General features: G+C 38.5%; 1 protein-coding gene across 10 annotated transcripts; it reads right to left on the reverse strand.

Moving 5' to 3' along the window:
* Window positions 1-1,732: 1,732 nt before the first annotated feature.
* On the reverse strand, window positions 1,733-25,243 carry lrrfip1b (leucine rich repeat (in FLII) interacting protein 1b). Of its 10 annotated transcripts, XM_085398212.1 has the most exons (18): window positions 24,313-25,236; window positions 19,407-19,490; window positions 18,440-18,457; window positions 18,174-18,221; window positions 16,504-16,548; window positions 15,994-16,044; window positions 14,869-14,904; window positions 14,554-14,679; window positions 14,163-14,333; window positions 12,783-12,875; window positions 10,338-10,430; window positions 10,090-10,182; window positions 8,629-8,767; window positions 5,207-5,256; window positions 4,987-5,104; window positions 4,675-4,754; window positions 3,897-4,001; window positions 1,733-3,762 (listed from the first exon to the last, which is right to left on the reverse strand). In XM_085398212.1, exons 1-18 carry the CDS (start codon window positions 24,400-24,402, stop codon window positions 3,652-3,654), a joined length of 1,551 nt encoding a protein of 516 aa, XP_085254338.1. In that variant the 5' UTR covers window positions 24,403-25,236; the 3' UTR covers window positions 1,733-3,651. The 10 variants fall into 10 exon arrangements, with proteins under 10 accessions (XP_085254338.1, XP_085254330.1, XP_085254328.1 ...); XM_085398204.1 differs by lacking the exons at window positions 1,733-3,762; window positions 3,897-4,001; window positions 4,675-4,754; window positions 4,987-5,104; window positions 5,207-5,256 and adding an exon at window positions 5,263-7,673 and having other exon boundaries at window positions 24,313-24,462; window positions 25,050-25,243; XM_085398202.1 differs by lacking the exons at window positions 1,733-3,762; window positions 3,897-4,001; window positions 4,675-4,754; window positions 4,987-5,104; window positions 5,207-5,256 and adding an exon at window positions 5,263-7,673 and having other exon boundaries at window positions 24,313-25,242.

Raw genomic sequence — 25,243 nt, forward strand, 5'->3', positions numbered from 1 at the left:
GCCACTGACATTGCATGTAATTGCCAACTCAGTCCCATTCAATTGTAAAATGATCGTTGCATCATTGCCGTCACCAAAGTCATTTTGAAGCTGGTAACTGCTCTCAGGTCAAAAGCCTGAAATAATTGAAGCAGCTGTTTAGAAGGCATACAATTTTTAAGTTCATTGGACATGGTTACAGTAATTTTGGTTATGTTGTGATGTCCAACCACTGTTTTGTTTTGTTTGTTAGTATAAGTTATTGTGATGTTTTACTTATAGAAGGAAGCCAAAACGAATCATATTTTAGGGCTCTTGGTTTTGTGTTTGAAAATGTTATTTTCAAGCTTTTCTTCGTCACATTTTAATATTTGCATTCCTGTTGCCATATTGCCTTAAGGCTCTTACATTTAAAAAAAAGAAAAAAAAATACCTGAGGAATTCTCACCTTTTACCTTTGGGCCAGTATTCCTAGAAAATTCAGCGTTAACATTTTCATAGGCCCTAGAATGTTGAATTCAGGATCCAGCAGTTGTTTGTGTTTGGTACATTTTGGAAGAGATGCATTCAGATGACTCATGTATAATCTGAACTGCTGTTACAACTTCCAATTGTATACTGTTTTGAAAAATACAGGTCATTGTTAAAAAATGTTTTGCTTGTTGGTTTGATTGAAAGCAAAACATACAGTACATACTCTGTGTGTGTGTGTGTGTATATAGCATAAAATGATCTTGTCAATCTAACACATGGTAGTCAAATACAATTAACGTAAAAGAACTCTTTACATTTTACATAACCAGTTAATGTCTGATAAACAAGTAACGTCTATAAATATTTGACATGAATGAAAAGGATACAAACAACATGAAAAAATCATGTTCATGTTACAAAAAATTTGTGCAGTTATAACATGAAAAAATAAGGTTGACAAAACATAACTTAATTGCGTGCAACCTATTACAATATTTTTTTTTATGTTTATCCCACTGATTTTTTTTTTTTAGTGTATCCCAGGCTGCTCCAGTCTGCATGCCAAGTATCCTTGGGCAAGATACTAATCATCGGAGTGTGAATGTGTATGAATGTTAGATACTAAGCACTTAAGAGCTTAGAAGAGGTGCTGGTGTGAATGAATTAGTTGTATAAAGCGCTTTGAGTGCTCAAACAGAGTAGAAAAGCGCTATATAAGAACAAGTCCATTTACATGGTGCGACTCTCCATTCAATGGCTCTGGTAAATATTTTAGAGAGTCACCTGTCATGTCTGCAAGTAACCAGTTGTCAGCAGCAAAGTGATGTGCAATGACCAAATCACTTTTCGTGGACGCAGCTTTAGAAATAAGAATGTAAACATGATTGCTCATGTGCTTCTGATGCGCAAGTCCATAACATGCAACTGTTCCAATTAGACTGTTTGTCATTTTAACTGAATTTTATCGAAGCATACCCAAAACAGAGTCCACTGAGACATTTCAGGTGGCCAACCCGGAGGCCGACGACAGAGACGGAACAGGTCCGGAGGCCAGCCGTGGGGAGGGCAGCGGCGTCGACAAAACCGGTCCGGAGGCCACCTGCGCTGGCAAAGAAGTCCAGTCAGCGGCCTGTCCATTAGTGTTATGAGTCACCTTACAGTGAGATGACAAACAGCAGAAGGTCACGTCCCTCAAGCCAATCCAGTTTAGTACTACAGGCAAGTGGATGGTGGATTTTAACTGAGAAGGCTTGTTCATTCACAGAAACCACAAACACAATGAGATATTGCATGAGTTTAATTGAATACTCCATCACACTGATCAATAAAATCAATAAAACCCCACTGACTGATATATTGACACCCCGCATCCTAATCAATAGGACAGCCGATACAATAAAATAGATGAAAGTTTCCCCAAACATGAGATAAAATATTGCACACTGAATGATCAGGATCAGCTTGTATTGATGATTTCTGCTCAGCAGGCAGCGACCCGTACATTCACAAAAACATCAGAGATTATTGATTATCAGATTAACACTTGAAGAGTTTGATCCAAACATCCTTCAACACCCAGAGAGACAAACATAGGTGCTGCCGTAGAAAATCCCTCTCACTGGATCAAAACAGCAATTCAAACTCTTCATTCATTCATTCATTACATTTACAAGCTGGTGATTTAACATCCCATGTGCCAAGAAAAGTCCCAAAATCCAACACAGAGACACAAGATGACCTCCTCCACTGTGGCCACACCTCCTTCTGTTGCCTGGTTCCATCAATAAAATATACTGGGTGGGGCTGGGCACTGCTATCTGGGTTAGGTTCCTGTCCAGTCTCTGAGGGAAACTGCGCCCCCAAGTATTGGAGAAGAGGTAGTGCCACACTGCACACAGATGGATGCTGATGAGGCAGATGTAGAGTTTGTTTTAACACACCTGGAGGGCCAGGTGGGCGATGTTTACCCACACTGGGACACCACAACTGCAGCTCTGATGGTTTTTAATGTGCATTAGGAGCGTCAGAGGGTAAAAACACAGATAAATGGTCACATTCTGTTTGCTTAGTTTTGTTTTTAAGTCTGCACATTCTGTAATGTGACCTTTAGATATTAGATAATAGCTAAATAAATACAAAATCAGGGGAGAGGTTGGATATGATGATAAAACACTGAATTTGGGGCGATTTCATAGGCACTTTCCTGCTTCAGCTCTTGTTTAAAAATGCTCATGAAAACTTTACCCTATAATATATGGACTACTGAAACATATTTTGTTCAAGGCAACCTATATATTGTGAGAAGATGTGCTGCAGTCATGCCGCATAAATATATTTGGTTTGGTTTTGTTCCAACAGACCTCACTAACATGAACAAGAACATTTTTCAAAAGCCACAACTATTCATGTATATCCATTTGAGGCTGCTTAAGGTTGAGGCTTTCCTAAAAAGAAAAGGAAAAACAATAAAATACTGAGTACAGGTAGCATTGCTCAGCCTTTAGGGATTGATAAAAGCACAGTGAGGCTGGTGACTAAATAAATCACTTCCAGTCACTGACTAAACTGTCCACAAGCATTGAAAAGTGATCACTCCTTTTTCATCACCTATCATGTGTAAACTATTTGATGAAAGACTGTAAAGCTTCTACAAGATGGCCTGGATATGGACTTCCATGTCCACAGATAATGCTCGATATGGGATTGTTTAAGCAAGATAACCATGGATGTACTATGAAGCTTCTACAAATGGCTCCAGTAAAGACATACTGAGTGGAACCAGAATTTCTTAGCTTCTGCTGGGGCGTAAGGAGTGTTGAGCCAACATGATGATCTTTGCTCTAACCTCTGGAACTAAAATACGTGGATGTTGAACTAGAATACATTGCTTTAATGCAGTGGAGGTTTTTGTGTCTCCTGGCTCGATCTGCTCTGTTTTTTTGTCCTCTGAGGCTTGATGGATGGACAATGCTACAGTCTGAAGTCCGATGTGGTAAATCCTGCCATGACTATGGATGGCATGTGTTCACAGAGCTACATTAAAGATCACATTTCATTTTCTCAGATTCGGGTTTTGGTTTGTTTTCACTGCCTCAGCAAACACCACATATCTGGTGCTTATTTAGAGTAAAATCAAGCACTCGCAAAGACATTCTGTTCAGGTCTGATTGTCTCTGGAGATGAAGATGGGAAGAGCAATCACTGCTGGGCTAGCAGGGCATTACGGTTGGCCTTCATCTTCTCCAGGCGCTTGGAGAGGTGGCTGTTACTGACCTCCAGCTCATCAATCCGATCCAGAGCTGAGCGGAGCTGCGAGAGACATAGAAACAATAAATGTTCCTTAGTGCTCACATAGAAAACAGTGAAGACAGAATACATGCCCAAGAAACCAGAAAACACAAAGCAAGGAAAGTCAACTCCCAGACAGAAGGTGGTGCTCTCACCTCTCTCTGCAGCTTTCGTTTCTCTACCTTTAGCTCATCTTCGATCTTCTCTGCATTCTCCGACGCCCCTTTATAGCGACTCACCTGACCCTCCAGACGGATTACCTGAGGACATCAACAGCAACATGAACCGTCTTATTTAAGGCAGATAAAGTTTCAAACTTCTTGATGAAGTCAGATGAAAGTGGACTTTTAGGGAGGGAGTGAGTACAACTAAACAGATTGAAAGTTTTGTTGTGTTTCCTGGCCAAGCTACAAGAAAGACCTACAGGAGCTTTTATGACATCCCACACATATTGACTGATCCCCTCATCGCAGCTATAACAGCTCCTGCTCTTCTGGGAAGGCTTATGGTCAGACAATGATGTTTTGACATTTGCAGTCTCCATTTTACTTCATATCAAAGGTATGTGATGGAGCAGATATTAGGGCTGTGTGCAGGGCGGTTAATTTCTTCCACAGCAAACTCATTCATTCTAGCTTTTATGTACCTCACTTTGTGCACAGTGGCACAAGAGAAAAGGACCTTCCCCAAAACGGTTCACGCAAAGCTGGAAGTAGAGAATTTTCCAAAATGTGACAGTAAGCCGAAGCATGAACATTTTCCTTCAGTGGAACTGAGAGACCTAGATAAACAGGGATTTACAGTTGGTGTGGTCAAACACTTCTGTCCATGCAGTGCACCTATGATAAAGGTGCTCCAAAGATTTATCTTGTTTGAATATTTCTGAGATTGAACCCATTTGGGAAGGAAACACTTAAGCATGTCAGTACTTACATTTTGTTCAAGCGTGGTGACTTCCTGTTCAGATTTCACTAATTTGAATTTAAGGTCACTGATTTGTCTGTTGGCATCTCCTACAGAAAAAGAAAATCAAACGAACAAAGAAACTTAATGATCATTTTAATTATTATGTAATTTTACTGACAACGAATCCACAGAAATTTCACAAATCCAATGTACATTTTGTGAATACTACAACAACGACAAAACTAAACAGAAAACATGAAACTGAAGAATGGCAAGGGGTAGATGAGGAAGATTAAACAGGATGAAAGATTAAAAAGGATGAAAATGATGAAGACTCACTCTGCAGTTCTAGCAGATGAGAGTCCATCCCGTTCTCCAGACCATCGTTTTCTGTATTCTGAACTCCTTCTGTGATGATCTTCTGTCTCTGATCCAGCTGAGACTGCAGTAGCCTCACCTGTTCACACATTCAGAAGCACATTTCATATACTTGGCTAACATCGGATTAAACAAATCTGCAGTGGAGGTGCTTTCCAACTTTATAATACAGGCAACTCACCTGATCCTGTAAACTCTCTCTTTCTTCAAAAAGTTTTTTCAGCCGAAACTCTGAAACAGCAGAAAAAAATTAGTCCAGGAAACAGTCATATTATTCTAGCCTGAATTCTCTTATGGTTTAACCTTGAATTAAACATCAAACACTGATTCGGCACATCTGCCTTTCATTATAGCTTTATTGATTGTGAGCAGAGTGCCCCTTTAATTGTGTTGGAAAAGATCTGTGCCAATCCTTCCCGAGAACATTATGAGTGACGCATTATGTGAGAATAATAATAAATCCTGTAAATGGAAGTTAAAAGCTCCATTAAGTAAAGTCCTTTGACTAGTTGTGGTTTTTCAAACACACTTTGCATGTGTTGTGTCTGAGCAGCTGAAACATGATAGAAAATATAAAAGGACCCAATGTAGATCCTTGAAAAGCTAATCTAAAACTCTGACTCTGAAGTTATCAGTTCTTTAAGTTCTTTAAGTGTACTGGGCACCAATTTGAAGCCTTTCTGCTTCCTCAAGCCAAAAATTACTTAATAAAACTTTACATTTATTCATGATAGAAAATTTCAAATGTAAAATACAGACAAATATTCTTTTCAAACAAGTGCATTTTATTAATCTGAAAAAATTTTTTTTTAAAAATACCATCAACCCATTTAAACAGAAATAAACTATTGATTTCATGTAATTGTTTTGATGCCAAATTCATGGCAGTTAAAGTTTACAGCTGCTTACCCTTGTACAGTGTTGCAATTAACTGTCAAGAAAACAATTTCCAAGCAGTCAGCTTATTAAAACATGTCAGTAAAGAACATATTTATAGGTGAATGGTTTAAATATTCACTTTATTTATTTGATCAGTTCAAATACTTAAGTACTGATAACAGTACTGATGCTTCATTGATATTTCAAAGTCTAATAATTTAGAATCTAAAGCTCCAACACCGTGACTACCAAATCATTATTTCCTTCATTCTTGTGATTTTAGGAAATGCTGCACTCAGATTTTTTATTTTTCCTGCAGTCTGAACATGACTCTCTCTGTCTTCTGTGGCATTTCATGCTTCCAACTTCAGCAAGAGCCTCCATTTCCATCTGCTGGCCATCCTCGTTGATCTCCTCACAACTGTCAGTTTCTCCGACCAACTCCTTTGAATTTTTGGCAGCTACTACATGACAGCTTTGACTCTTGAATCTCTTTGAACTTGTTGACGAACCCAGATTTGACCCAGACACCTTTGCTGTGGCCTCTTCAGGTTTAGTGAAGTAGGAGTCGATAAAAACAAAAGGCTCTGAGCAACTTGTTACAGTTGTTTCATCTATATCAGCAGGATTTCCTCCAAACAATTCTACCACTTCCATTTCATGGGTTTTAGACATGATCCTTTGTGCCTTTTGGTCAGCATTCATAGGACGATCCAGATTATCTGCATACAGTTTACTTGTGGAGGCTACTTCCAACATCCTTGAAGCTGAATGGTCTCTCAGTAGGCCTAAAGGTCTGGTCAGACATTTTTCCACATGTTTATTAAGTGTAGGATCCATCATGTGGCCAGTTTGCTCTTTGTTATGCTGACTAGGCTTGTTCTTTAATATATTTTCCACATCTGAAGTCCACTTTTGAAGAGATCCCAGGATTTCTGAGAAGATTTGCGAGATTTCAACTACAAAAACTTGATTTCCAGCAAATCCTTGGTGGATATTTTGAGTCATCTTTTCCAAACCAGCACAGATGTCCAGTGGGGCAAATGATGTTGATGTTTGAATGTTACGTTCTGCACATTTGGAGGAACTATGTCTAGCTGGTTCATGAATCCTCTGGTCTTTAAGTTCTTCGGGTGATTGAGCTGTTTCATGAAATGTGTCTTTGTCCACCTGAACCTTTTCCACACTACCAGAAACATCACAATTGTGACTTGATACACTAAGCAGTACCACTTTGCTATCCTGAATGACATGTTCAGTAGGATGATGAAAAAGTTTTGATTTGAGAACAGGTGAAACAACCTCAGGGCATTTTTCTGAATTTTCCTGAGTTTTGCTGATCTGTTCACTAAAGGAGTGTGTCTCTTCTGTTGGATCCTGGTTTGCTGGTGCCGTTGAAACCAGCCCAAATTTATTTTTAGGTTTGGTTGCCATTTTTGGTTCATATATCTTACAAGCAGCCCCTGGCCTTTCTTTATTCATACGTAGTTTGGCTCCTTTCTTTCTATGTAGAAGACGTCCATGTTGCCTGCTCTGGATTTTCTTGATTCTCTTGGGTCTTGGTTGCTTGGTTCTTGCAGCCTCGTTTCCTCCTAGATGTTTGTCAGCTGTGTTTTGTCTTTCTATAGGCTGTTTGATCAACTTGCTTTTGCTGATGGTGGAAATGTCATTCAATGACTTTGACCGTTTAAGAACTTTCCAGAGGTAGTTTTTCTTGTTGTTCTCAGGTGGTCTGTTGCCTTCTTTTGTCTCCCACTCTTTAGTTTTTCCTGAAAGACCAGGAAGAAACATTGGAGGACCAAACACAGCTGACTCTTAGAGAAGTAAAACATAAATTAACTGTCTAGAAGAGAATTAACTGGCTTGTGGTGATGAAGGAAGAAGGCGATCAGAGGGATTAAACGTCAATTCTTGAATTAATCTTCTGTAGCACGAACTCGAAGAGCTGATTTTAAAAATCCAGATACGATGCTGAAGCGATTGAAATCATTTGAGATTTTTATCAAAATTAAAGAAAGATTACGCAAGCATGTGTTTGTTAGAGACTCATTCAGACATGCACATCATGCGATATTAAAAAAAGGGAAACAAAAACAAACAAAAAAAGAAAATGGTTCAGTAAAGTAAAAGGAGATGAAACATTACAAAAATAAAATTACCAATGCCAAGTGAAAATAAACTACTCCAGTTTTATGCTAACATATCTCAAAATTCCATATGTCATATTCCTGCTACAAACTTGTGTAACTAATAATAATGACTTAAAATATAACAATTTTTTTAAAGTCAGAATTGTAATTTACAATCTAATATCCTAAATAAAAATATGTACTCTTGATTTTAAAAAACTGAACACACTGAATTACACCTTTTAAAACATTGTAGCAATTCTGACAATTATAATTTCAAAATGTTAACATTAAACATAAATGTTGTGGTATTAAAACTATAATATGATGTTGATAAGTTAATGCTTTATTTGCATTCACATTAACTACTGTAAAGTTAGCACCTATTCTTCTACATGTACACTTACATAATCATAAAATATAAGTTGGACATACGTCAAAAAAGATAAAAGATTAAAAACAATAAAATAATTAATATTTATAATAAATGTATAAATAATTAAAGGAATAAAAAAGTCAAAAAAAAAAATAAACAAACCCCCACCCCCCACCCAAACACTTATATATTCTTATGAAAGGTTTATTTGGGTCTTACCAAGCATGTTCTCTCTGCCACCTTGAGGAGACTCCTGAGCCAGTCGAGAGGCAGATTCTGCACTTATATCGTCCTCGTTCCCACCGAGTTCCGCATCCCCATTGGTGGTAATGTCAGGAGAGATGGTTACCCCGTTTTTCTGTCCAGCAGAAATTCATAAAATCAGTAATCAGTCAACAACATAATCAATACCAGTCGCCCTCTGTGTGTGAACGTTGGTTCTTGTATTTAGTCAGAAAGCCTACAGTTCAATTTTAAAAATCTTAAACAGCTTCACATTAACTGTCCTGTGACAGTTAACAGATGTCACGATGTATTTGCGTAAGATTTAGAAACTTGCTATAAAATTTAAAAACACAGCAAACTAAAATAAATATTCTAATAACATAAACCCCTTTTTTAAATGCTTTAAAAGGAATACCGTAATTTTAATAAAGAAAATAATGAAAGTTTTAGAGAATAAATTCTAAATTAGTTAAATTTTTCAAAAAGTTAGTTTAAAGATTCTGATAAATGTAGAAAAGAGTGTAGATACTGACACAGTTTCAAAAGGAATGAGCGCCGACTTTCCCTCCAAGAAAAGCAAACAAACAAACAAACAAAAAACCCTAAAAGAAACTTTTTTGCAAGTATAAATTTAAGTGGTTAAAGTGCAGAGAATAATCTGTAATTTAGCAAAACATGTTTCAAAATAAACTTTCACATTTAGAGGCACAAATTGAAATGTTAAGAAAGTTATAAACTTTATATAAAATTAAATAATTTGACCTTAATATCAATAAAGTTGAAATGTTAGTTATAAAAGTATGATAGAATAGGTTTCATTTTAACAATATAATTTATGCTAAAATGGACCATGGCATCAAAGCTTTTCACTTTCATGTAAATATATGTATTCATTTGCATTTATTTAGATAAAAAAAAAAATTGAAACATTAAACAATTTTATCAATTAAAAATTAGTTTTAAAGGAGTAAAGAAGCAATTTTGCAGAAAAAAACCCCCACTGAAAATTAAAAGTTTCATTAGTTCATTGGAACTCTATATGTCCCATTTATTTACCACAGAACAGAGAAATAACAGTAATAAAAATATAAAACATGAGGGATCTAAAAAGTTAATTTGTATAATAAAGCTGTAACTTGACAAAAAAGGGCAAATTTATAAAGGTTTATCAGATTAACAAGTCTTTAACAGATTTAGATACCTAATTTTTTATTTTTTTTAATTGACACAAGGTTCATTACAATAAGAACAAAATTTAACAATTAATCTTTTGTAAGTGCAATGCATGAGATTTTAGGTGAAATGAAACTCAAAGGTTTTTCAGATTGTTTTTTTAAAAGAAGGTTTTTATATGTTAGTTTATGGAACTAATGCTCAGTTTTAAAATGCTAAACTGATGAAATCAGATGTATTCTCAACTCTGAGCTCTTCCTGCTGCTCTTCAGAGTTTGATACCTTTAGTAAATCTCGCAGTCGAACCACCTCGTCTCTGAGCCGGTCACGCTCAATGCAAACAATGTCCGAGATTTCTCTGTGCCGTTCCAACGCCTGAGCGACAACGAGCGGGGAGGAGAGGAAAGAAGTAAGCAAGTAAGGAAGAAAGAAAAGAGTTAGTGAAGGAAAGAAAAGTAAAACCCTAAGAAAGAAGAAGTGAAGCTTCAGACTTAAGTTTGAAAATCGTAAAGCACTGAATGAAACCATACCCCGATTTTTTTGTCTTTCCACTGCAGCGCCTCCTGCAGGTCAGAAACTTCCTGACAGTAACTGCTGCTCTTCAAACGCAGGTCAGCCACTTCCTGTTCACCATAGACCCAGACGAGGGCAGCAGAAAGCAGTAAAAATGAGTAAAGAGCAGAAGAAGGCGGAAGGAAAGAAAGAAAAAGAGGAGGAATAGGACGGCCACACAGCCCAGACAAGCACCTAGACGGCCCAGTCAACCGTCAACACAAACCGTCATACGAGTTTTCTAATGAGCAGGCGTATGTATATATACACACACGAGAGAGAGAGAGAGAGAGAGAGAGAGAGAGAGAGAGAGAGAGAGAGAGAGAGAGAGAGAGAGAGAGAGAGAGAGAGATTGATTAGGGGTGCAACGATATTCGTATCGATATTGAACCGTTCGATACAGTGCTTTCGGTTCGGTACGCATATGTATCGAACAATACAAAATTTGTAATTTATTTTATCAACTTTCCTTCTGACGATGCTGTCTGTGTTGAGCGCTCAGTGAATCTGCGTTCGACTACTCCACCTACGGTCGACAGTGCAGCCTAGGCGGAGTAGTCGAACGCAGATTCACTGAGCGCTCAACACAGACAGCATCGTCAGAAGGAAGAGCGCAGGGCAAGCTAGTGAGGCAGAAGTTAAGCTCTCCTTACAACATGGACCTCCCCCACCCTCATTCAGATCTGGCGTTTGGAATTATTTTGGTTTTCATGTGACGTATGACCCTGAAGGTAAGCGAGTCATGGACTAAAGTAAAACAGTATGTTGGATGTGCCATGCAATGCTCAATTACATGGGTGGGAACTAGTGTGTTAGCGCAGTTAGCTCGTTAACGTGTTGGCCGTCTAGCCCCATGCACGGGCGATCGGCGGTAGCTCGTTAACGGAGATTTGCCGTGTTGTGGCGTTAAGGTCATTTCAACGAGATTAACCTGAAAGCACTAGTGGGAACACAACGAATATGACTGCACATTTACGCCGACATCATCCTAGTGCAAAGACAAAAACAACAAGCATGCTACTAACTTTAGCCGAGTCATTTAGACAGCTGTTTAATATGCTGCTGAGAATATAGCCCAGAAGAAGCGGATAGTATAGCTTTTATTTTGGAAAGAGACATTTCTCTGTAATAAACTCTTTTCCAAAGATGAGTGATTCCTCAATCAGATACAGGGCTCGCAATATCGCTAGCCCAACGTCCTGGGGCTAGCAATTTTTTTCAGTCGGGGTACCAAAATCTATCTCTGCCCTGCCCGTCGGGCTATTGTAGGAAGGAAAAATATATGTCAATGCTTTTGCATTCTTTCGGAAATGTAGCTGGGTAATTATGTCATTGGCATCGGTGAGCCACTGTCAATATGTGACATATTGAAATCGCGTTTGAATTTGCGCTTGTTTTTTTGCTTTCACTTTGCAATCGCGCGAACTGTGTATAGAGAGCGACAGCACTGATCTGTGAGTGATGATAATTTGTGCACCAATTCCTCTGACATCGTCTTATTAATTGTTAGCTTACTATGCAAACATGACAAGTGAAATCTCCCGCAGCTTAAACATGTGAGAGGTTGATCGCGCAGAGAATCGCTGAGCTTATGTGAGTGCGCGTGTAAAAGCAGCAGGATTTATATTTGACTACGATGACCTGGATGACTGAGAACCTTCACAGACAGATATATATTTTAGTTCTGCTGAGCCAAATAAGACAGGTCAGGGTGAAGAAGTGACAGCCAAAGAAAAGCTTACCACAAAACGGAGAAGTTATGACAAATCAGACTATAAGGCAAAAAGAAAGTGCAGCTTTATGGTTTCATGGACAAAATAATTTCTGTGGCTGCAATATGACGAGCTAAATAACCAGGGCTGCACATAAGTGGTCCGCAGGTGCGCATTCGCTGTCAAAATAAAAAACACGCACAAGGGTTAAATTTAAAAACTGTACTTTTGAGTTAAAATATATATTTATGATTTTAATAAATGACAAATTAAAAAGGCATGAACATTTTTTTGTATCGAAAAAATATCGAACCGTGACACCAAAGTATCGAACCGAACCGTGAATTTTGTGTATCGTTGCACCCCTAAAATAAAAAAAATTATATATATATATATATATATATATATATATATATATATATATATATATATATATATATATATATATATATATATATATATATATATATATATATATATATATATTTTATGCAGTGTATGAATTCACTGGTGTACAAAGTTATCAGATAGTTTCCTTATATACTGTTACAAAGATGTCAAATGAATTACAAACAGCGATTTGTTCGTTTGGTGTCATATTTATCTCTGTTTTTTGCTTTAGTTTGAGCTTTTTGGACTTCGTGTGCTCAACTGTTTCTGCTACATGTCTTCGCTGTAATTAAAAGTAACATAGTGTGCATGTTAACCAACCGTGAGCAGCTCCTCAGTCTTTCTCAGAGTTTCTTTCATGTCTTTGAAGTGAAACTGCAGTAAGCTGTGAGCATGACGCTCACGCTCCCACTCCTGAAAACACACACAAACACACACTGATAAACAACAACAGTAGACGAGAAAAGAAAAAGATCCTCAAATCTGCAGTTAAGATAATTACAGACATGGTAAAAAAAAAAAGAAGACCCTCTTTAAATTGCTTAGGCTTTATGTACCAAACGTAATACACATCTAATATTATGCCGTGTCTTTATTTCACATTATTTAACTGTTCATGAAGAACAAACTCCAGCCTCACTGCTTCCAAAGGAACTATGAGGGTCGGTAACACCAAGGTGCATTTTGAGCAGTTCTGAAGTTTCAGGTGTGTTAACATGAAGGTAAGGAAGACATAATCAATGATATTAGAGAAGCAACTGCTGCTTCCTGTCAATCTGGGAAAGGTTATGAGGTCATTTCAAACAATCTGAGGTCCATCATTCTACGGTGAGAAAGATTATTCACAAGTGGAAAACATTCAAGGCAGGAGAGGACGTCCCAGCAAACTCACCCCGAGATCACACCGTGCAAGTCTCAGAGAAAAGATAATGTTTTTTTATTGAATCTTTTTTACTGATCACATGTTGTGAAATGTGCAGAACAGTCCTGGGTTGCAGAACAGTCCTGGGTTACAGAACGCTATGAAACAAGGAAGTAGGATACTCTGAGAACGCTGTAATCTCAGAGGTGTTGGTGCTTCAGAAAGCTGAATATATCACAGCCTGTAAGCAGAATTTCAGCCTTTACATTTAAGGTTAAAGCTCTCAAAGAACAAAAAAAAAACAAAAAAACAAAAAAAAAACGTCTTCAAGAAACTTAAAGAAGCCCAGACGTTTTTCTTTCGAAGATCCATAACTACAATGACCTGGATGACTGAGAACCTTCACAGATGAAATTTTAGGTATATTTAATTTTTTTTTTGTAATAATTTTTTTTTTGTATTTATTGCATGTTTATGTTTTTCACTGCTGTAATCAAAATCATATAAGCTGCTGCACTGAACAACTTTCCCTTCTTTTGACAAGAAAGTGAACTGAAAGTTTTCGAGTTAAATCTGAGGCCGTTAGTGTCACAGCTGAAACTGGGTAACAGCATGATGATCCAAAGCACGGCAGCAAATCTCCGTTAGAAACGTTAGGTGCCACAAACGTCCAGACCTCAGTCCGACTGAGACACTTGTGGTTCTATATTTGGGTTCAGTTTTTGTCAAATAAATGAGACACAGTGATGATATATAATGATGATACGTGGACTTTCTTTTTCTTTGACTCTATTCATATCAAATATGGTTGCAAATATAAATGTATACAAATATGTGACCTTGTGTGCATCGTCGCAGCGGCGCCGCGTCTCCCACAGCAGCTCCTCCATTTCGTTGAGCTCCTCCCTCAGCGTCTCCACCTGATACATCAGAGTCGACTTCTCGTTGTGCAGTTGAGCGTTAGAAACCATCGCTTTACGGTACTTCTCCTCAGTCTCCGCCAGAGAGTCCTACAGTCACAAAATAGGTTTTTATTTTTTTCATATTTATCACAGTAAAGCCCTTGAAACAAACTTTGTACATTTATTTATTTATTATTTATTATTCATTAATTTATTATTCAACATGAGCACTAAAACTGGTGAGTGCTTGAGACACATTTATTTAAATCTTGAATTCAATTTGTTTCAAACACTAAAGAAACTGTCTCATGGTTTTTTTAAACGTGACCTTCATCTCTCTAATGGACGCTTCGGTTTCTACGGAGAATGACGTGTCACAGCTTCCTCTGCGAGATGAGGCTCCACCCAGCGAGGCCAGAGTGGCTGCTGAGAGCGTCGAGGCCGTCCTAGAGCCCTGACACAAAAATGATTACCAAATTTATATCAGATCATTTAAAATAAATCAATAACAAAAAATGTATTTACTTGGTAAAATTACAGTATTTTAGTTTTTAAAAAATAAATATTAAACATAAATTTTACACAAGTTTAAAAAACATATGATGTTTTTAAAAAGATAAAATAAAATCAAGAGTGGGCTCACTTTATCTGGGAACTCTCTGTCTGTCCTCTCTTCCACCTGAACACAGAAACACTGATTATTGATATGACTGATTGAGTTTTACTGTAAACTTCAATGAGTGAGGCTGCGAGCAGCCAGCAGGGGGGGCCACAGAGTCAGACTGAGACATCCAGAGATGAGAGCTCACCACTGGGCTTGCCCGAGCTGAACTGGCCCTGGAAGAGGCCCGAGAACCCGAACCCAGAAACCCGCTGTAGTCCGAAGGCTGGACATAGGAGGAGGAGGGTACAGAGGATGTAGGAAAAGAGGAAGGGTGAAAAGGAATGAATGCAGGTGAAAGGGAAATAAGAGAAAGGAGAAAAAAAGGACGGAGGGAGAAAAATTAGGATTGAAGGAAGGAAGGAAGAAAGGAGATGAGAGAAAAAGAGGATCAAAAATTAAATGTGAAGGTGACACAGGAAGGAGGTAGAGAGGGAAGGAAAGAAGAAAGAAAAGAGTTGGTGTCATCAGTTGTTTATCACTTTATCAAGATGTAAAAATAAATCTTTAGAAAACTGATCAAACTCATTAATGATCAATGGAACTTAAATGTTTTGATTAATCAGGATGAAATCAGCATGTGGGTCAATAATGAGTTTGATCATTGCTCTAACTTCACTGCTACTCAGTTTGATCTTCTACTGAGCTACACACAACCACAGGAAGTGATGTCAGAGAGTCAGACCCTATAGCCGTGGCAGCGAGGAGCATCATAGAAAAACGCTGAAGGCTGCAGACAGGTAGAGACGACCAGACTCTTTATTTTCACAAGAAGTGACCTCACAATGAGCAAGCTCATGATGTGACTCAACCTCTTGATGTTATTGATTATTAATCGGCCTCCTGTCTCTTTCCTGCTTACAGCTGCCGCAGCAGCGTCCCCGTCTGTACATAACCTGCAGTAATCAGCATGAAGCTCTGCAGCTCTGAACGAGCTGCTCATATCTAGTCTTCACGTTCAACCTCTGTCATTTACCACCAAAATGCTTCATACAGCAGCTTAACGAGCCGCAGTCCATTAGCAGAACCTGAGCAGTGTCCATAAAAACTAGGTTTTTATGTAGTAAACTCTTCTTCTGTGGTTAAAATGCTGAGATGTGAACTCACCCTGAGGCTGCCTCGACTCCCAACTGACATCCTCTCCTCATCGTCAGAGATCTGCAATTAAACAAGCAGAGCATCAACAGACAGCACAGTTCTTCACGTCATTGATTCTGTCATTGCACAGGCTTTACCTTACAGCATAAAGCGTCGTGAGGTGACTGCTGCTGTGGTTTGGTGCTATATAAATAAAAACTTAAAAAAAAAGCTTTACTAGACCTGAGTTAGACCTGAGTGTAAACTATCCAGAGCTTATTGGATGATCTAATGTTCTTTAGAAGTTGATCCAGCCTTAGGATGTTGCTTTGTGTTTAGATTTTAGGGGACCAAACACTCAGACCTCCTGGTGAGTTAGTGGAAACTAACCATGCCTACAATGATGTCATAGTGTCCCAAATACACCTTTCCACACAAGTCGTAACTGGAGGTGTGATAGTCAGCGTGGACAGGTAACACACATGATTTTTAATTTGTTAAAGAAATAAAGAAACAGAAAAACAGGAAAGAGATACAGACCGACGCGTGCCTCCGAGAGTGGCGAGAATACCGCTCACTATCCTCCTGAAAGGCCACGAAGTAGAAAGCAGGTTAAAAGATTGAAACCAAAGAAGAAGGCGGCAGGTGTCCTCTGAACACGTTAAACAGCAGGTTATTGCATCATTGGCATGGTCTAATAAAGCACAAACACATGAAGGCTGCTGCATGCAGACAAGAAGCATGGGGGGAGAAATGACAGACCATAGCCTGTCAAAATACTACAAAAATTTTGTAGTTCTTATTTTAAAAAAAGAAAGAAAATAAAAGTAATAAAAGAGGTCTGCTTAGGGGATAAGTCGAACACAGTGTAAAAGTATAAATACAAGAATAAAAAATGAAGATACACAAAAAGCAGTTAAAAGTAATGCTCTATTAATTTAAAAATAAATGCAAATTGACACAAATATAAAAGTTAATATTAATTAGAATTAAACAGAAATCAGACGCAGGTGTGAAACAGCAGCAGCTGCAGAGACGTGCGAGCAGGAACGGTTACTGGGAGGATGATAACTGATAATCTATCAGACAGGATTAAACAGGCCATTAATCTGAGCCTGTCTGAGCACGTGCAGAACAGACAACAACAACAACAACAACAGACAGTGGCATCCTGCTGACACATGAAAACTCCTGCTGTTACGCACTTAAAAAAAAAAAAAAAAAAAAAAAAAAAAAAAAAAAGAGCTGGGTAAATGGGGTCAGGCTTTAGGATTGAGACAAAAAAAATCAGCTGGTTTCACTCAAACATCTGGATTCAGGCTCAGTTTTATTTGACTTTTAACATAACGTTAAACTGTGCTCATGTACATGTAGCTTACATTAAGGTAATACTGTTTTATTCTTTTTTATATTCATTACATTTTAATATGCTGTGTTACGTGATATAAAAGACACCTTAGTGTTGCTTTTACTTACATCACGTTCCATTAAATCGCATTAAAGTTTAAACTTTTATTCAACTTTTTGCTGAATCACACTGTGTTAACAAAATTAAATTCAATATTTGATGAATTATTGTCATGATCTCTGTCCTGTAATATGAACTCAACATTTAATATAAAATTACGGCATTTTCAATACAATTTTATTTTTCCTTTCTTTTATATTTATATCAAACAAATTACATTATTAGTATTTTATTTCAAACTGTGACACTCTTAAATGTAACTCATGTTAAGGTGTACAGCCCAGAGTCACATGGGAGGCTTCAAAGGGCTGGTTTATTTTATGTTACACAGAAAACAGGTTCTGTTACATTGTTTAAAATATTGATTATAATTATAAAACTCTAAAATCGGATACTTTTTACTTTCTATTTTTTAATGACTTCTAATACAACGCCTATTTAAATTAATTTCTGTTTTATTTGTGGATACACATTTAATATGTTGTTTCATTTCTAATGATGCATTGCATTGATTGCATTTTGCATATACAGCTCATGTAATATGCTACACTGTTATCTAAATGTAATTATTATGTACTTACACGACGGGTATTTTTTATTAGACCGTGTTTTATTATAACTCAAGTCTTGTTTTAGAGTCATATGATTGACTATGAGCTGTTGCACAGGTAATATGATGAAACGGCCCTTTATCTCCACTGGAGCTTTCATGTGTCAGCCTGACACTCGCACAGAGTCCTACCATCCACTGCTCAATGTGACCCCACTTATTATCCACACCGTAATACTTCTGTAGAGGAGGACGAAGAGGTGGAAGAGGAGAAGATCAAATGGGGGAAAGGACAAAGTTTCAACTATTCAAAGACAAAATATGAAATCTGTTTGCTTTGTCCTTCTGGGGACACCAGCTGGGTGGAGTTAGTGCAAAGCCCTACCCAGCTGGTTCCCCCAAAAAGATAAAACTAAAAGAAAGAATGAGTTAAGGCTGAATGGAGGACTTATTCATACCTTATGACTGTGAAACAGCTAAAGGAAGAACGAGAGGAGAGAAAAAACAGGTCAGAGAAGCCAGAGGTCAAAGGTCAAAGGGGCGTCCAGGATAATGAAGACAGAGGACACAAACAGACTGCAGCTCAGTGGGGGATAACGGCTGAGACTTTAAACCCAGAGTCTGTGTCTCCAACAATTTCAAAGTAACTACACATTTATAGAAATGTAACTATTTAACTTCTTGTCCGACTTTCACAGCAAAAGCAGTTTTTTTTACTTTGTCAGAGGCTGATGACGCTCAGCTCTTTTCTGAATCTCATTCATCAGTCACTCACTGATCAATGACCCGTCATTCAAAGCCCTTTCTTATTTTTTATATCTTTGGTATAAGAAGCAAAATCAGAAGAGCTGATGAAAACAAACTAATCATTACAAACAATCAGTAAACAGACACACTGTAATAATTTATTGTTAATAAAGTTGTTCTGAGACTCACCACAGCAGGACAAGGCCGGGTTACCTCCACACTTCAGACCGAGCGGTGACTAAAGGCTCAGTCAGACTGGCCTTTGACCTCACATAAACACAATTTGATGACTTCCTGTCTTTGTTTATTCTTACTCTTTAGTAAACTGAGTTTTTTTTTACGGCATGCAGCCCTGCTGCACAGCCTGAAATTTTATAAGATAAGACTTGAGAACAGGAACAGTGTTTACTGAGGTCAAAGGTCATTAGAATGAATGAATCAACAAAGAGAAGATGACCTGCTTTTTACATTTTCAATTTTTTTTTTTTTAACTGTTCTTATTTACGTGGTTTTAAAACACACCTGAAGAAGTCAGTTTTTCCTCCTTCCATCAAACTGTTTTCACAAGCTTGTAAAATAAACTGTTTCCATGTGAAATTGTGAGCTCTTCTCTTTCTGATCAGTAATTGATCACCACAATTATAATCATTGTTTCTTAAAAAATAAAAGCCTGCTAACCTCTTTCTGTCGCTCCAGCTCCTTCATGCGGATTTCTCGGGCCTCGGCTCTCGCGGCCCGCTTAGCTGCCAGCCGTGCCTCCGCCTGAACACACATGGAGAGCAATACATCAGCCAAAATTTTGTGATCAATAACCAATTACCGGGTCACAGGTTTCAAATGCTATGAGTCAGCAATAAAAAAAAATTATAATAAACACCAAAAAAAAAAACAAAACAAAACCCAAAACTGTGATTGATAATAAAACATGAATGTTATGTAACTTTAATAAGAATGTAAGTTAAAATAAAATAAATAAATAAAAGCCTCATTCAGCTGTCTGTTCGTCATTGATCAATAAGTCGATCAAATTCCTCTCAGCTTTAATCAATACACTCAGTGATGTCATCAGTCACTGTTAGAGACCATAAACCTGAACCACTTCCTGCTTTTATTAAATTAAATTCTAAATGTAAAACTAAAGCTGCTAAAAAGTAATGACATTAAAGCTTAAAATTTAAAAAAAAAAAAAATTCACACCAAAACAAATAAAAATAAAATAAAATAAAAATGTCCTGAAAATTACATTTTAATAAACAGTTTGTTGCTTATTTTGAAACATTTTCTGTTCTTTTTTTTTTAAACACTTCTTATTTACAATCTTTCATTTTTATTTTAAGCATTAAATAATTATGTAAATACAAGTTTAAAAAAAAAGTTTGTAACCTAAAAATATTTTATCTGAAAAAATAAAATTAAAAACAACATCTTACTTGCAAAAATAACCTAAAATACTGTGAAAATGTTAAACAGTAAATATATTTATGTGAAACTGATGTAAATGTTTGAGGTCTGATTCTTCAGGTGAGTCTCAGGTGAGTCCAGCAGGGGGCATCAGTGTGTCTCTCAGGTTCATTCAAAAAGATTTATCAGCACAACAACAGCGTTATTATAAAGTACAGGTGATCACAGTCAGACACCAGCTGATCAATTACTCCACAGGAGACATCGTCTTAATTACTGAATCAATCTATAGGTGTCATGTGATTGGCTGCCACAAATCACCTGATAACACATGCCTCAGCTCAGGCATGTCTAAAAAGAAAAGGTGTCCGGACTTGTGACAACATCAGAAATGACTTTAAATTACCAGAGAAGAAAAGCTGCTGTTTCCAGGACACCACTTAAAAGGACAGTACACCCGAGTGTGCAAACACCTGTCAACATTTAAGCTGTGTGTTCTGTCACTGCAGAAGGAATGTGGTCCATCCACCTCTCTTCATACCTGAGACACTCCCTCCATCTAACTGTCAGCACACACCTGAGAGATACCTGAGAACACTCAACTCTAGGCCTGCCACAAACGATTATTTTGATAGTCGACTAGTCACCGATTATTTTTGCGATTAGTCGACTAATCAGAGCATGCATCCATTGGACGTAAAACATACAGCTTATTGCACCAGCATGCATCTGCTCTTATATAACTATCATTAGCTTACAGCTTGAAGTGTTTAAGGTATGTGCTAACCAAAAATAAAGATAAGATGATAGTTTATTAAACTTTTAATGAAATTTGCAGATTGTCTCGGTGGAGTTTAGTAAACCCAGCCGTCTGCTCTTTGCTATCTAAAATATAACAGGACACTGGAGTATGTTCTTGAGCTTCTCACACTTCTGATAATCAGTTGTCTGCTTGATGTTTATTCAGTTGTGTAACAACTATAACTTTAATCTCAGCCAAACCGATTTACTTAGGAACAAATAAAATACTGAAAAAAGCCAAACAATAACATTTTAGAGTAATATTAAAACTAACTAGCTGCCGCCATTGTTGGAAACTGAGCAGAGCTGCGCTATGAATTCTGGGATAGGTTGGGCCACGAAGCAACCCATCCTTCAAATCTGGGGAAATGAAGGACACATTTGTCGGCTGCATTTGTCGGAGTCTTCAAATTTGGACAGTCTTCGTCGTGTCGCTGTAACGTAATCGGCCTAAAAATGCGGGAACAGGAGGATGCGATTCTTGAATTTGGACACAGCTACGATACCCGACACTGCTTCTTCTTCTTTGGGGTTTAGCGGCAGCTGGCATCCTTATACACGCAGTGCTGCCATCTTCTGTTTCAGTCCGTTATTACACTCTTAAATCCTGCTACTTACTTATTCCTGTGTCTTTTGGGATCTTACAAAGCTTCAAATGATGCGTCGAAGACTAAATTAGTCGATGATTTTGATAGTCGACATAATCGTGACTAGTCGACTAATCATGGCAGCCCTACGCCCAACCCAGCCTTCAAATCTGGGGAAATTAAGGATGCATTTGTCGGATGCATTTGGAGAAGTCTTCGAGTTTGGACAGCCTTTGACGTGTCACTGTAACGTAATCAGCCTACAAACGCGGCTACAGCCTACAAAATATTTATATTTTAATGCAATTACTTTATTATATTATACATTCATTATTGTAATCATAAAAGTACCTAATTTTTTGGAAAGATTTTTCACAATTTGAATTAATCTTTTTTTTTTTTTTTAAATGATAAAAATACTAGTTTAGTGTTTAAATAATAAAAAGTACCACCAGTTTATTTTGTACTTATAAACTCCTGAATATTATACTTTTACTGGTTTTAAAAACATTTTACTTTATCAAACATGAATTTGATGGTATATTTAAACATGTACAAGAGTCCTTGTCTTTACACTGCAGTGATGATGAGTCTGCTGGTGATGAAGATGAGTGGGCTCGTCATGTTGTGACTGCTGAAATGCAGATTAATGTTTGTGCTTCAGCAGGGGATTAAGAGAGGTTGCACATATACACACACGTACAGAGTGTGTGTTTGTTCTCCCAGTAGGTCAGTGGGAGGGAAAACGTTGGTATTTGTGTCACACCAGACTCCAGTGAAAAAAAAAAAGCCTGATTTAACAGTGTCCACACTGCTGATTAGAAACACACACACCCACACAGCTTAAAGGCTGTGTGTGTGTGTACGTGCTTCAGGCTCACTGAATGTGGCCAAACCAGTTTCAGGGTGAGGCTCCACAGCTAGCGCCACCACCCGCTGAGAGAAGAACCACAACCGAGCAACAGCAACATCACCGAGCAACCGCAACAACAACAAAAACAAGCTCCACAGTGAGGTGTGACACATGCTGGGAGTTTTCATTGAATCTGATAAGTGTTGGGTTGGATGAAAGGATGTTTACTCCACATCCACGAAAGCTTCTGACCAGAACCGGGCAACGAGAGCAAATCAGCATCTCGCCTGCATCATGACTTACGAGTTCTTGCCCTCATAGTTAAACTGGTTTGTACTGCAGATATGCAGAGATGCTGTTTTCCTGTAATGTGATGGGACCCAAGTGCTGCAACAGACTAGTGAGATCACCAATCATGATGGTGATCAGTGGCACACAGTTTTTAGTTGTCTTCATTTCCATTCATCTTCTCTTTTCTAAAACCAAAAATGTGTTACATTTGTAACTACACACCCTGCACTGCGTTTTAAAGTTGGCAGTACATACACAGGGAATATTAACAGAATTACTAACATAACGAAACAAACTAATGCACATGGACGAGACTATGTAGCTTTTCAATTACAGCTGAAGCTGCCACACTTCAAATTTATCATAAAAAAAAAACCTAGTGCTGTCAGTGTTAATCTCGTGAAAATGACGTTAACGTTAACGCGGCAAATCTCCGTTAGTGAGTTATCGTGGATCACCCTATATGTGGGGCTGCACATTATCAACACGTTAGCGCGGTTAGCTAGTTAATGTGTTACCGCCGTCCAACGTCATTTTAACAAGATTAACTCTGACAGCACAAAAAAAAAAAAAAAAAAAAAATACAGTTACCGATCCAACATTTTGTCCTTCACATCTTCCAAATCCATCAAACTGGCCAGATTAGAGTCCTTGCTGGGCCAATTCTGGTCCCCAGGCCTTACATTTGATACCCCTGAACTATACCATAGGCGTTGCTCCATTATAGTCGAGTAGTACCTAACGTGTGTGGAGTTGTTACATCAAATAACTTCCAGTGAAGTCCTTTGTTTCAAAAATGGCAGTTTTGATTTTTGTTAAGGAGGTGCTCTCGTAACTGATCAAGTGACGTTACTGTGCAGCCAATTGGTGATATGCAGTCTGTTATTTCCAGATCACCTCTGGTCACTATAAACCCAGGTCAAGTACTAAAAGTGTCTGATACCAAGTTCTATCACCTGAAACAGACAGTTTACTAAAAACAGATTATAGTCAGGGCTCAGAGTTAGAAAGCAGTCAATCTGCAACATCAGTCTGAGTTTCCAGCTTGAGCACCCAGGGCGACACACTTTTGTTCTCACATTTTTTCCTCCCAATTATCATCATCATCACAATCATCAGGTCTTTACTACAAACCGCTCAGATGTGACACCAAACGTGACCTGCAGCAGATCTCCTGATTTAATCTCGATTTAGACTCCATACACCATCCACTGATGTCACAGTCAGATGGAAAATATGAGGAACCAAAGATCTACAGATCTGTGACATACTGAAAGTAAAACTGTACAATACTCTGAAGTATCAAACTATTGGAACACAAATTATACTGTAATTTTATCATTTCACTTTCAAATTGAGTAAAAATTTCATGATTTGTTCCTATTATTTTTATGTAAACACATTTTAAAATGTTAATTTTTTAGACGTTACTCAGATATATTAATATTTTACTGTAATAATTTAATGCTTCTGATCTTCTGCTGTGAAATAAAGTCTTGGCCGGGGTCCAGAGGGGCCCCTAAGCAGTGTGCGGCCCTGGGCCCTAAACAGCTGGGACCAGCTGTGATTCACAGAAACGTTTCTCTGATGTAAATTTCTCCCCCTGATCGATCAAATCGACACCAGCGGGTCTATTAATAAACATCCTCACCTCCCGGGCGATCTGGTTCAGTGCATCGTCCTCTCCGGTCAGTTTCTCCCGGTTCGGGATCCTCTTCCGGCCCGGTCCCTGAGTCCCCATGGTTCCGGATGATCCTCAGAGACCCCCCGTGGTCCGGGACATGCGGCTCAAAATCTGCGGCTGAAAAAAAAAATCCTGAATAAGCCGGATGGAGACTAAAAACTGGTTTTCTTGATGCTAGGCTCCGCTGCAGGCTCCGCTTCTCTCCGGTCGGGTTCCTGGTCCGGCCCGTATCTCATGTCTCCATAGCCCAGGAGGATTTTACCTGGAGCCAAATTATCCACAAAGGCCCCCGTCAGTCCTGAATCTACCCACTTCAAGTTTAGAATGAGATTATCCAAAATAAACCGGGCTATCTTCAAAGAAAAAAGGCGATTGTAATGTGATTCTGCAGTTAGACTCTCCGGGATCAGAGTCCCGCAGTTCGCATCACTCAGAGGTGTACCTGCGCCCGAATTATCCACAAAGGGCCCCTTTAGTCCTCGGTGCACTAACCTGACAGTTGGAACCAATAAAACCCCTGATAAACCCGGGTTTGTGTCAAAACCGGGATCCTGCCCCTGCGGTTTTGCGGTCAGAGGACGTGCGGAGCGGCTTCGGCCGAGATGCCGCAGCAGAGAGCTGAAGTTAGCCGTCTGCCGGCGTCACCACCGGAAAACCTCAGCCGGAAAACCGTAAATATCCCGCACCCCTCCGCAGGGACTAACCGTCACTGCAGCGTCGGTGAAATAAACGTCAGCTCGTTAATCCGCCATCTTATCGGAGCTCCCGAGGAGGAGAAGGCGCTGCTAACTCCCGGACCCTGATGTACACACGAGACGGGCTGGCAGGTGAGCCGCAGGTGGGCCGTTCCCTAACAGTGAACGCATCACGACACGCCGCAGTGTGACAGGGAGTGGGC

This window comes from Rhamphochromis longiceps, linkage group LG23, assembly GCF_057381845.1.
Source record: "Rhamphochromis longiceps isolate RC_006_pf linkage group LG23, R_longiceps_female_GT1.1, whole genome shotgun sequence".
Classification (NCBI taxonomy): Eukaryota; Metazoa; Chordata; class Actinopteri; order Cichliformes; family Cichlidae; genus Rhamphochromis; species Rhamphochromis longiceps.